Source organism: Geotrypetes seraphini, chromosome 16 (assembly GCF_902459505.1).
Source record: "Geotrypetes seraphini chromosome 16, aGeoSer1.1, whole genome shotgun sequence".
NCBI classification, from domain to species: Eukaryota; Metazoa; Chordata; class Amphibia; order Gymnophiona; family Dermophiidae; genus Geotrypetes; species Geotrypetes seraphini.
Genome location: NC_047099.1, coordinates 30,279,010 through 30,291,856, shown reverse-complemented (window position 1 = coordinate 30,291,856; position 12,847 = coordinate 30,279,010). Strand labels below are relative to the sequence as shown.

General features: G+C 40.9%; 1 protein-coding gene across 2 annotated transcripts in view; it reads right to left on the bottom strand.

Annotated features, from left to right (window-relative positions):
- LRCH4 (leucine rich repeats and calponin homology domain containing 4) overlaps positions 1–12,847 on the bottom strand; it is a 103,750-nt gene that overhangs the window by 61,221 nt on the left and 29,682 nt on the right. For both annotated transcript variants that reach the window (XM_033925039.1, XM_033925040.1), the window contains exon 2: positions 836–980. In XM_033925039.1, coding sequence (XP_033780930.1) covers positions 836–980 — 145 coding nt within the window. The remainder of the gene's footprint in view (positions 1–835; positions 981–12,847) is intronic.

Here is a 12,847-nt window from a genome sequence, read left to right as displayed (position 1 = left end):
AGAGGAATTGGGCATCCTTCCTGTCATTTTTTTCTCATGCAGTGGGGCGATATGGCAGGAGAGAATGAGTATCCCTCCTGCCGGTTTTTGCTAGAATGGGAGGGAGGACGGACTTTTTTTTTAATGGGGCAGATATTGTATATGTATAACATGTACAGCATCTGTTCCCATTAAACAAACAAAAAAGGGTTTCCTGCCCTGAACAGCTGAGTGGCAGGAGGTCGCTTTTTGGGCTTCCTCTTCTGGCTCTGTGCATGTGTGAGAGTCGCTCTCACAGCAATCAATCATATGGTAGAGTCGGGGATTACTGTTAACCTCTGCATGAATCATTTGCATTCAAACTTTAGTGCATGAATAGCTCTTTTTGAATCGGCCATAAATAGGATCGGAACAGACCCACATGGTCTTACCGATCCTCTTTAGTGCATCTAACCCATAGTCAGGAGTTAGCCGTAGAGAAGGTACAGATGAGAGACCTGGCCGATGGAACAAAGGAGCAGTGGAGTGAATACACTTGTAAATCAATAGGAGGAATTTGAACTGTATGTAGAAATGGACAGGGGGAGCCAATGAAGTGACTTGAGGAGAGGGGTGATATGGGCATGGCGACTCTGGCGAAATATACTGTAAGTCATGCAGCAGAATTCTGAACGGATTGAAGGGGAAGAGATAATTACGTGGAAGACCTGTGAATTACAGCACTGGATCCAATTAATTGGGAAAAAAACCCCCCAAAAAACAAAACGAACTAGAGGGCCAAAACAAAAAAGTCAAATTTTTCTTCTATGTTCTAATTTTAACAGCTTGGGCTATAGTTCTCAGACTTAATAGTCACCTTATGTTCAGGTATGCAAGAGTCTGCAGGTTTGTGATGGCTAGCGGAATGCTCCTCAGACAGTTGTGGTACAAGCTCAGGCTCTCCAGTGATATTAGATGGCAGGCATCCTCTGGTATCTCTGCAAATCTGTTCTTTGACAAGTCTGAAAGGGAAACAAAAGGTAAAAGCCCACAAAGGTTAATTTCTAGATCTACTGTAGCAGCAACCATAGCTAATAGTCCTATACACTCAAGATACACAGGCCAGGCTTATTACATTGCAAGGGTGATAGCCGGGGCTCTTCTCCCTGGAAAAAAGGAGGCTTAGGGGGGACATGATAGAAACTTTCAAGATCATGAAGGGCATGGAGAAGGTAGACAAGGATAGATTCTTCAAACTACGGGGAACCACAGGCACAAGAGGGCACTCAGAGAAACTGGAAGGGGAGAAGTTCAGAACCAATGCCAGGAGGTTCTTCTTCACACAGAGGGTTGTGGACACATAGAACGCGCTCCCGGAGGAAGTGGTCGGGCAGAGTACGCTACGGGGATTCAAAGAGGGATTGGATGGATTCCTGAAGGATAGGGGGATTGAGGGATACAGATAAGGGTAGATAAGAGTATGGAAAGAGTATAGATAAAAACAAGGGGGCTATAGGGCTAAATCAAGATATCAATACAGGTCATGGACCTGATGGGCCGCCGCGGGTGCGGACTGCTGGGTGCGATGGACTTCTGGTCTGACCCAGCGGAGGCAAAGTCTTATGTTCTTAGTTATTAAATGCAGACTAGTGGGGGTATATATCTTCAGTGGACATGTTATAAAAGTTACAGAAAAGGAAACTGCAAGACCCAATCAAATCTTACTCTTTGATAAGAGACTCACAGTGCTATTCAGAAAATAGCTGACCTCTTCCACTTAATGAATCTGAACAGCTTTAAATAAAATCATTGGAAAGTGAAAGCATTACAATTACATATATACATACACACACACAAACTTTATACAGTGTGAGAATATAGTTTTAAGTGACTACAGGTCACACCTTTATGACATGCGATGACTGATGCTCCAATAAAGTAACAGACTGCAGATAATCTGGTTTAAAAAAGCCCAAACAGCTACTAGAACTGATAACTGATCGAGTTAACATATATTACCTCTGCAAAATGCATTATCTTCTGCTATATGTACTATCTTCTGTAATAAGTAATATACTCTGCGAAATTGTAATATCATAACTCTTCACTGTTCCTGTAACTTACTCCTATCCTGAAATGTAATTCTACTGGAATGTCCCAGATACTTTCTATATTGTAATCCGCCTAGAACCGCAAGGCACAGGCGGAATAGAAATCCGTAATGTAATGTAATGATATCAATTAAGTGATATCAAGGGTCTCTCATACGAGGAAAGACTAGGCAAGTTGCAGCTCTACTCTCTAGAGGAGCGCAGGGAGAGGGGTGACATGATTGAGACATTTAAGTACGTCACAGGTCGTGTCGAAGTGGAAAACGACATATTCTTTCCTAAGGGACCTTCAGTCACAAGGGGGCACCTGCTCAAACTCAGAGGAGGGAGATTTGGTGGTGACACCAGGAAGTATTTCTTTACAGAAAGGGTGGTGGATCACTGGAACAAACTACCGGTGCAGGTGATCAAGGCCACTAGCGTGCTCGACTTTAAGAATAAATGGGACATCCACGTGGGATCTCTACGTGGGTCGAGCAGCACTCTGACTTAATGGGGTGGGACAGTAGAGTGGGCAGACTTGATGGGCTATAGCCCTTTTCTGCCGTCATCTTTCTATGTTCTATGTTTCTATGTTTCTAACTGGAACAAGCAGGTTTCTCAAATTATAGGCAAATAGGACAGCCATGAGGACTTTTGAGAAAAAAATTTGATTTTTTAAAGTGTCTTTTAAAAGGAAAAAAAAAGCATTAATTATTTTTTAGTAATGTGAAGATCATGTTTTAAAGCAAACATATTGAGACGAGCTAAAAGTATTTCATTTTCATGTTCAACCTTTACAAAAGTTGCATCCAATGGTGGATTTTTCTCTCATTTCTTATTGTTTGGTAGTTCCTGTTATGGGTGATTGTTATTAAACTGAAATTGAAACCTAGAATTCCTTAGGTGGGCTCCAATTGTCTCTCCCTTTGATTTTGGTTAAATTTAAGAGTGGTAGTACTGTATATCAAAGGTGAAAAGAAAAAAAATGCCTAAAATATCTTATTTCAAAACAGAAGAAAGGTGTTTGCAGAAAACAACAAGTACAACACAACCACAGTTCGGGCACACTCTCTCACCAAGATGTTTTTGTTAAAGGCTTAGATTTGGCATTTCTTTCTAAAGCCTCCCTACCACCTACACACATATGGCTAAAAGAATAAAGAGCATGGATAAAAATAAAGACAGTGCCCTGGTCCTCCTAAACTGAGGTTTCTGAAATTACTGGGTGTCAGCCAGGAAGTTCTTAGATGCAGGAAAGGCTGGATTGCTAATGTGAAATAACTTCACTCGTTCAGTACCCATCTTTTTAGAATGCTTTCTTTGAAAGCATGGTAGATCAAGCAGCAGCCTCAGAGCTTCTCAGTTCAGGAATGCTAAAGGAGTGCTCACCACAACCTCACACAAGAATAGCAAGGATAGACGAAGAAGGCAAGATAAATTCACTACCCTCTCCACCCTACAGACCTCAAAATGAAATCCCCACTTACTCAAATTCTCCTGGTACTATGCCTTACCAGTCTTGCAGCAATACACAGCACACCTTCCAGCAGCAATCCTCACCTCTCGCAACAGAAGCCAAGACCCCTAGATCCACCAAATAACCCCACAAAATGCCCAAGGATATTACCAAAACGCTATCCCTGTACTCTGGAGCAAAAACATAAGACAGCAAAAACAAGCCTCTCCTCAAACCCCACAACAATCTGCAACCGATAAAACTAACAACTGAACATAAGAGTTTGAGCTGTATGTCGCTATTGATAACGATGTGCCCACATCATCTGACAGCACTAATTCCGATATCTGTACAGTCCTAAAGGACACTGCAGACAAGCAAGAGTGATGACGACAGAGATACTGCTGCGGTCATCACGACTAATGAAACATCTGCAGAGATTGTTTCCTTCTAGGACACGCTGAAGTCCCTACACATGCTGCGTTATTCTGGAGATAAATGGATGTCACGACTATGGCCAGTAATCAGATACTCAGCCTGAATCGTGCAATCTGCGTGCAGAAAACAATGACCGATTATTTCCGTAGAATGTTGGTTTAAAAAGGTTTACCGTGGATTGCATTAGATGGAACAGTACTGTTTCTAAAACTGAACAATGTTAAAATGTGAGGTTTTTGCATTTGACTACAGCGTACTGTGATTTTTCATGACTAAAAAAGTGGTACTCCGATTAAGCTTAAGTTTTCAGCAAGGCTTTGATTTTTTTTTATATTAGGCTTTATAATTTTTTTAAGGAATTTCTCTTGCTTGTGTCTGCGTTTCTGACAGAACACTGAACTTTCAGCTGGATTTAAGACATGCCAATCTAAATCAAACCAATGGTCTAGCAAACACAGTGGTCAGTTATATCCCAACTCAAAAGGCCCATTGCATGTTGCTTGCTCTCAGAAGGAAGTTCTGAAGGCAATTAAGTTTATCTAGCTAAGTTAATTCATGGGTCTACTTCTAAAACTTGTCCAACAGGAGGAGGGAAAATCTTCAATCTCCTCAGTCCTGGTGAGCCTAGAGAGAGGATGGCGTGTTGGTGGAGGATACCCTGGTCGGAATCTGATATCATCCTGCTGCATCCAAAGCCCAGATAAAAGCTTGGGCCAGCCATGGAGAGAATCAGAGGGAAAATCTTGGCTAAATTTCCAAGTTAATTAAAAATTTGTTATACCGCCTAATCAAGCTTCTAGGCAGCATACATTAAAATAAATTATAGTTAAAATTGACACAATTAGCACCGAGTGCCATCTGTATGGCAAAACAGTACATTTTGGACGTACATAAACAAGAAGAAAGGGAAGAACTACAATCTTAAAAAAACATAAAAGGGGAAAAAATGGGGAAGGGAAAAACCCCCCCAGATCCTCCATTCTTCGATGACTGTCCAGTATTCTGTAATTCGCTGATTGTCCAGCTCTCTTCAGTGTAAACCGCCTAGGAGTTGTAAGATTGTGGCGGTATAGAAAAAATAAAGTTATTATTATTATTTGTCCTTAGGACATTTAAGTTCCAAATGCATCATTAAACAGGAAAGTTTTTAATTTAGATTTAAAATGGATTAAAGTAGATTCTTCTCTTAAATAACTTGGTATGGAATTCCAGAGAGAAGGGGTAGTGACCCAAAAAATGTTAGAACACATGGTGTTGATGTGCTCAGGGATGGAATGGAAAGAAGATTCACGGTGACCGAGCAAAGGGACCCGAGAGGAGAGTAGGGGCTAAGAAGTCTGGTAACAAATTCTGGTAAGTTACTAGATCAGGTTTTGAAGGTAATTCTATGTTGAATTAGTAATCAGTGAGCTTTTTACAAAATGGGTGAAACATGGTCAAACTTTTTTCTTGAAATATTATTTTAACTGAGGTATTCCGAGTCCTGGAGAGAGGAGGAAGTGCCGGCAGAGTAATCCCTGGTCGGAATCAGACAGGGAAGTCCAATAAACTATTAGGTGGTCGGACCACACATATTTTAATCATTTGTTAAATCAAAGATCTAAGAAAAAAATACCACTAATAAAAGATAACTGCTACCTGATGTTGAAATGTCACAATTAAAAATCTCAGGTCAGGATTAATAACGGCCGCAGTTTACCGAGGTAGTATTGCTGGGTAAATAAAAAAGGATAACAACTGGTTTGGGCCCTGACTCATCCAACTTGCCCTGATGAGAATGGGTGTGGTTGCATGTGCTTTTAGAAACATAATGTACTTGAAAAGATTCTAGAATTAAACATGTGTAGTAGAATAAATTAAAAATGCTTTCCTACCGAGTATGACAACCACAAGTTGTACTGTATCATGTATAAATTTAAGAAAAAAACCCCAAACAAACAAGACGTCAACATTATTAAAATTTTGCATTACAATAAGTAACAACACACAACCTTTTTCAAGTATACCCCAAAGCAAAAAGTTGTGGAGGAGCCAGCTTGACCACTTGACAACCAAAGGATAAAGAGAGCTGGCAGAGGATAAGGTAATAGCAACAAAACTGAACAATTTCTTTGCCTCAGTCTTTACTGAGGATGCAGTTAGAGATAATACCCAAACCAGAAGCCTCTTCTAATAGTGAATCAGAGCAACTAAAGTACATCACTAAGACTAGAAGAATAATAGATTGATAGATGTAATAGATTATCCCCTCCCCCTATTATTCAATCTCTAAATAAGATTTGTCTTGGACATAGCCCACAAATATCAAATACAGAGTCACTCCTTCGCGGATGACATCCAACTGTATCTACTGCTAGGAGAAGCCCATGACACCCAGATTACAAAACTCCTAAACTGCCTCTTGGAAATCAAAAACTGGATGTCAGTCAATAAATTACAACTAAACGCCTCCAAGATGGAACTCCTTTGAATCCACAAAGAATGCTGTGACCATGCCCGTCCCTCGCTGTGTTGAGACTCCACTAATATAACTGTAAAAGACCCAAGTGTGCAGTCTAGGAATACACCTTGATGGCAGCCTGTCGCTTTCCAACCATATCTCTCATTTTATAACCTACGACAACTCTGGAAAATAAGGAGCTACTTTTCAGAATCTGACTTCGCCCAACTACTCTATGCCTTAGTATTTTCTCACTTGGATTACTGCAATGCGTTATTGCATGACATGGCGCCAGACTACATGATGGCTAAGCTTCCTCCGTATGTGCTGAACCGATCCCTCCACTCCCAGGATGAAATACACCTCAAAACACCCCCTGGTTGTGCCCTGCAACTGCAAACTGCCAAATGACATTCCTACTCCCACTTCAAACTGAGCCACTGGAATCGACTGCTCCTTGCAGATCAGATCCCTTGAAGGACTCTTCAACTATAGGAAAGCAATAAAAACATACCTCTTCACCTAACACTCCGACCCGATGGATTACAAAGAAATTAAAAATCTTGTACTGTAACTATGGCAAATCCAACCTGTAAATTGTCTGTGTCAATTAGGATAAAATTTGTACTGAAAAACTTGCACTGTTAGGTAACTAGGGTAAATTGTAACCGGTAAACTGTATATTAGTATCAGACCCCCTTGTATGTGTCTAGTTAGGATAAAAACTTGTATTGTAAACTTGTACCAAAATTACTGCTGGTTTTGTGATTTTTATCTAGATCTGTCATCTACTGTACCTTAATTGATCAATATCCTTTTATAACAAAAACAACCTGCTTTGGAGAGGGTGGCAACAATGAAAAAGTCTAATACTTCCCTCTGATCAGAGGCCTTGCGTTCCTCACACTTTCTTCAAAACTCATTCATACCAATAAGTTATGCATAATATGGTAAAATTTTAGTGGAGCTGCTTAACCAAGCAGACGTTCAGACTTTAAAACACTAACCAACCTGACGATTCTCTTTAGCACATGTTAGATCACTTTAAAACAGTGCTCTCATCTAAGAGCCACACCTCAAACAAGTCTGATTTGGAGTATAGCCGGGTACGCAATGAATTGGCAGCAAAATGAAGAGGCAGGAAGAACTAACTATACCCAAGTTCCACTGCTAGAGAACTCTCTGCATTGAACAGTGATTCTAAATATGATGCTCTTGCCAGCAATGTCAATACTGGTTACCAAAAAAGGAAACTGTTCCCATTCATAAAAGGCAAGGTAAAACTAGTATTTTCTGCCAAGAGAAACAAACGTGGACTATTTTAGTGAAAAGGCAAAGCAAGACACCTAGTTCAGATTATCAGCTAAGCACAGAATAAGTGATCACAAAGTTAGTTAGAACTGGAAGGTGAATGTTGTGTTTGCCACAAAGGTAAAAGAAAATGAAATTTATTGATTGCACTACAAAAGATGGAAAAAGAAAGTTTTGCTTAAAAAAAAAAACAACCACTACAATGAGAAAAAGTTGCACGTGTTCGTCAGGAAATGTAAGAGAAACTAATAAACATGGTAGATAACCAATATAGACATGGGAACCTACTGACCATCAGAAACTTTTCATATTACATTTAAAAATTAATTTATCTAGTTATTTGGTATCCAATAGCTCAATTATTCTCGATAAACTTGCCATATCAAAAGTCTTTGGGACCGAAGGAGAGCAATGGGGACAAGAAAGAAAAACAGTTTGGTTAATTTTCATTTCAGATACAAGCTGCAGCAGGATGTGGTTTTCTTGGGTGAATGCCTCACTTCTGCTTACTGAACTCAGCTGTTGCAGTTCCCCTCTCAGAGTATTTCATCTGGTTGAAGATGACAATTCAAGCATGACATGTTTATTCTGAAATACTATTACCAAACTGGGGAGAGGAAGGGCAAATATATCAATCTATAAGAAAAATGCTTCTCCCACAGTTTGTGCCAAGCAATCAACCAAGCATTAAATTTATGAACTAAATAGGCCTCAAAATCAATGGATTAAGACCCCAGGCACACAGAGCTCCTTTAAGGAGTTCCATTTCCAATCATTGGCCTGCTTCGGAAAACAACCAGAGAGAAAAAACTACCAAACGGGAGAAAAAATTCTTTGGCTACAAGTAAACTGCTCAACACACTGATCATTTGGAACTAAGGGTCAGATTCTCAAAACTTAGGCTGCCTTTAACGCAGTCACTAAACTGGTTCCACTGGGAGGTTTTTTGGTTGTTTTTTTTAAATTCTTTATTCATTTTCAATCTTACATCAAGTGTACAAACAGTGAAACAATACAATTAAACACATCACTTGACAATCTTTCTAATTTATCTTACAATACATAAAACTACCACCCTCCCCTCCCATCATTCCTCTATTATTTTCCCAATATGAATATTAAAAAATATACCTTCCCCCCTCCCAAACATTAGACGGTGTAAATTTCAATAGAAAATGGTTCCACTGTTAAAAGTGTATTGTAGCGTGTGTTTTGACTGTGGCTAATGAAAAAAAAAATTTTTTTTTTAAAGTTACAAGATTCCAATAAATTGTAGTTTTGGGGTTTTTTAGTGGAAGTTGTAAAAAAAAAAAAACACACTTCTTGAGTGCCTGTATTATAGCTCCCCTCAGCATCGAGAAAGATGCCCAATATCTCCTGCCACCAACCAACACCCCCCCACCGGCAGTGGGAGAGATGCCCAAATACCCCCAACCCCTCTCAGCAGCAGGAAAGATGCCCACACTCTCCTGTGGTCACACAACATTTCTCCCCCCCCCCCCCAGTGCCTCCGAAAACACCCCACCCTTTCCCCATTACCTTACTTTAGATGGCTGGCTAGAGGGATGCCTACTCCCTCCAACTAGCTGGCCCGCCTCTTCAAAATGGCAGGCCTTCCCCTCGCATCGGGGAGGGGCTACCTGGATGCACCGGGAAAGAGCCTAAGGCTCTGATTGGCCCAGGTTGTTTAAGGCTCCTTCTATGGGGGGGCCTTAGATGTCTGGCTAATCAGAGCCTTAAGCTCCTCACCGATGCATCTGGGGAGGGGCCTAACACTCTGATTGGCCCAGATGTATGAGGGGCCTTAAACAACCTGGGTAAATCAGAGCTTCAGACCCCTCCCTGGTGCATCCCAGGATACACCGGAGAAGGGAAGGTCTGCCATTTTGAAGAGGTGGGTCAGCTGCCCGGAGGGAATAGGCATCCCTTCAGCCAGCCATCAAAAGGTAACAGGGAGAGGGTGGGAGTTGGCAGCACAGGGCGAGAGAGTGCAGGCATCTCTTCCGCTGCTGAGGGGGGATGGGGGGGTGCTTTATGGTGGCAGGAGAGATTGACCATCTCTCCCGTTGCCAGGGGGGGTATGTTGGCTGACTTACTTTTTAAAAATCGCTACTTTAACAGCTGTGACAGCAGCCTGTCAGTTTTTTTACGTGGTTTTTTTTTTTTTTTTTTAATTTAGCCCAAAAAACAAAAGGTTATAGCAGCCAAATCACAAGTACTTATCTCAAGGTAGGCATAGGCAAAAAAAACTGCTGCATATTCTGAAATCCTGCCATTAAATGGTATTTACCCATTAACATGGCCTGGCCTCCATCAGAAGGCACAATATGCAGGATGTTAATGTTTATTAAAAACTTTATATACCGCATATACAGCAAAGAAGGATCAAAGCGGATTACAGTATAACAAACAAAATTTAAAAAAAAAGTCACAGGTTGTCACAATACTGCAATATCAAAGTGGAAGGCAAGGCAAGAAATGGAACTAAATAAGAGAAAACAAGTACTGTATACCTATTGTTAAAGAAGTGAAAGGAAAACCAGATATAATAATAATAACAACAGTTTTTATACCACAGGACCGTGAAGTTCTATGTGATTTACAATGATTAAAAAAGCTACAAATTGAGTAGAACTGACAAGTTAAAACTAGTGAATAGCGGCTCTAAAGATCAGTTAATGTGGGAAAGGTTGTACAAATCGGTTGCCTAAGTACTTCAGGATCAGATGTTTTTAGGTGTCTCCTAAATTCCCCATAAGTATGAGCAAGCATAAGTAATTGTTCCAGGTCTTTACCCCATAATATGAGAAAAGATGTTGATGACTTTTGAATTTACATCCTCTTACCGGTGGAGATACAAAATTCAAGTGTGAGCTTCTCTTATGTCTGTTGGTTGGGAAGGAGAAAAGGCATCAACTCTGGTATTGCAAAGGATGAAATTGGAAAGACTAGACAGGCCTCAGTTCTTATCTGCTGCTGTGCTACTCTGTTTGCTAATACAAAAAAAGCAACAACTGATAAATAACCTGACAATAAGAGAGACAGCTACAATGAACAGAGTCGCTTGAACTAGAACGGTCAAAAACAGAGGAGAGAGGTCACTTTCAGACAAAAAGGAAATGCAAACTCAGCTTGTTTGCTATAATTAGATCTCTTGCCTTAGTTTCCTAGGTAAACACAAACCTGGAATCTGTGACAGATAATAAAACAAAGCATGAAGCCCGAGCAAGTGATTTGTTTTGACTACACACTCATGATGGTCCTACCATTAGCCTTCTGCTCTAATTTATCGGGGAAATAATTTCAACTTATATAGCCAATACTCCCTCTAAGCCAGGGGTCTCAAAGTCCCTCCTCGAGGGCCGCAATCCAGTCGGGTTTTCAGGATTTCCCCAATGAACATGCATGAGATCTATGTGCACGCACTGCTTTCAATGGATATTCGCAAGGCACAAGCGGAATAGAAATCACTAATGTAATGTAATGTAATGTAATATTCATTGGGGAAATCCTGAAAACCCGACTGGATTGCGGCCCTCAAGGAGGGACTTTGAGATCCCTGCTCTAAGCATTGTTCAGGTGTGTGCAACTTTTCTCTCATGTGAGCAACAAATTCTAAAAACCAACAAGTTCTAAAAACTCCACATTTGCAAGTATTTTTGTGAGCAACCAAGTAAAATCTGTGGGCAACACTTCCAGAATGTATGAATAATTGCTCACATGCTCAGCTTAGAGCAGAGGTCTCAAAGTCCCTCCTTGAGGGCCGCAATCCAGTCGGGTTTTCAGGATTTCCCCAATGAATATGAGATCTATGTGCATGCACTGCTTTCAATGCATATTCATTGGGGAAATCCTGAAAATCCAACTGGATTGCGGCCCTCAAGGAGGGACTTTGAGATCCCTGGCTTAGAGGGAACATTGTTTTTAGCTCCCTGTGGCTTTAAGCTGTCTTCAAACAAACCTGGACTCTTCCAACACACTTAAATCCACTAACTATCACCCAATCATTATGCAAAGTTGTTTACATGGATCTTACATTTTCCAAGAACAGTTAACTCTCGGTGGTCCACCTAAGGGTCCAGCCAGGCCCATAAAGCAGTTACTTACTATTAACGGGTGTTATCCAGGGACAGCAAGTAGTATTCTCACATGCGGGTGACGTCATCCACAGAGCCCCAGTACAGACAGTATTAAAAAAAAAAAAAAAGTGTATCGCCACTAAATTTTTAGCAAGTGCCTTCCCACCCAACGTAGCAAGCTAAGAAGCCAAACAAGAAGGGAGGATGCGTTGTGAGAATATCTGCCTGCTATCCCTGGATAACACCTGTTACAGTAAGTAACTGTGCTTTATCCCAGGACAAGCAGGCAGCATAGTCTCACATGTGGGACTCCCTAGCTTACTACAATGGGATGGAGGGAGTGTTGGCCATTAAGAGAATACATTTTCTAATACTGCTTGTCCGAAGTGGCCATGCTGTCTGGAATAAGATTCCAGACAGTAGCGAGATGTGAAATGTGTGAACTGAGGACCAAGTAGCAGCTAATCAATGGGAATGGAACGTAAGAAAGCAACTGAAGCTGCCATAGCTCGGATCTTATGTGCTGTTACATGACCCCTGAGCTGTAGCCCGGTCTGAGCATAGCAGAAGGCAATACAGACCGCCAACCATATGGAAATAGTTCTCTTGGTTACAGGTCGGCAAAACCTGCTAGTATCAAAGAAGATGAACAGTTGAGGAGATGTTCTATGTGGCCTAGTCTGCTCGTTTGCAGTCCAATGTATGAAGAGCTGTTTCTCCAGGGTGAGAACGAGGCTTGGGAAAGAACACTAGAAGCATAATTGATTGATTCAAATGAAATTCCGTGACTACTTGGTATGGGTCCTTCATTTGTAACCACCGAGCGATATGACAATTTGAACACCAGAATTGCCTTGTATAAGTTTGTCCGAAAATGCAAATTAAGGCATTATTTTTGAGAGGGTTCATATGTTAACTTACCATCAGACTGCCAAGGACTCAGAATGAAATCTGCCTGGTGTCTGCCAGGACCTGTAGTCCCTTATATACAGGTTTTTGAAAAACTGGTTGACCAAGACATTTTACAGTTGGAGTCTAATACTACCCAGATTCATTCAATTTTATCCAGGCA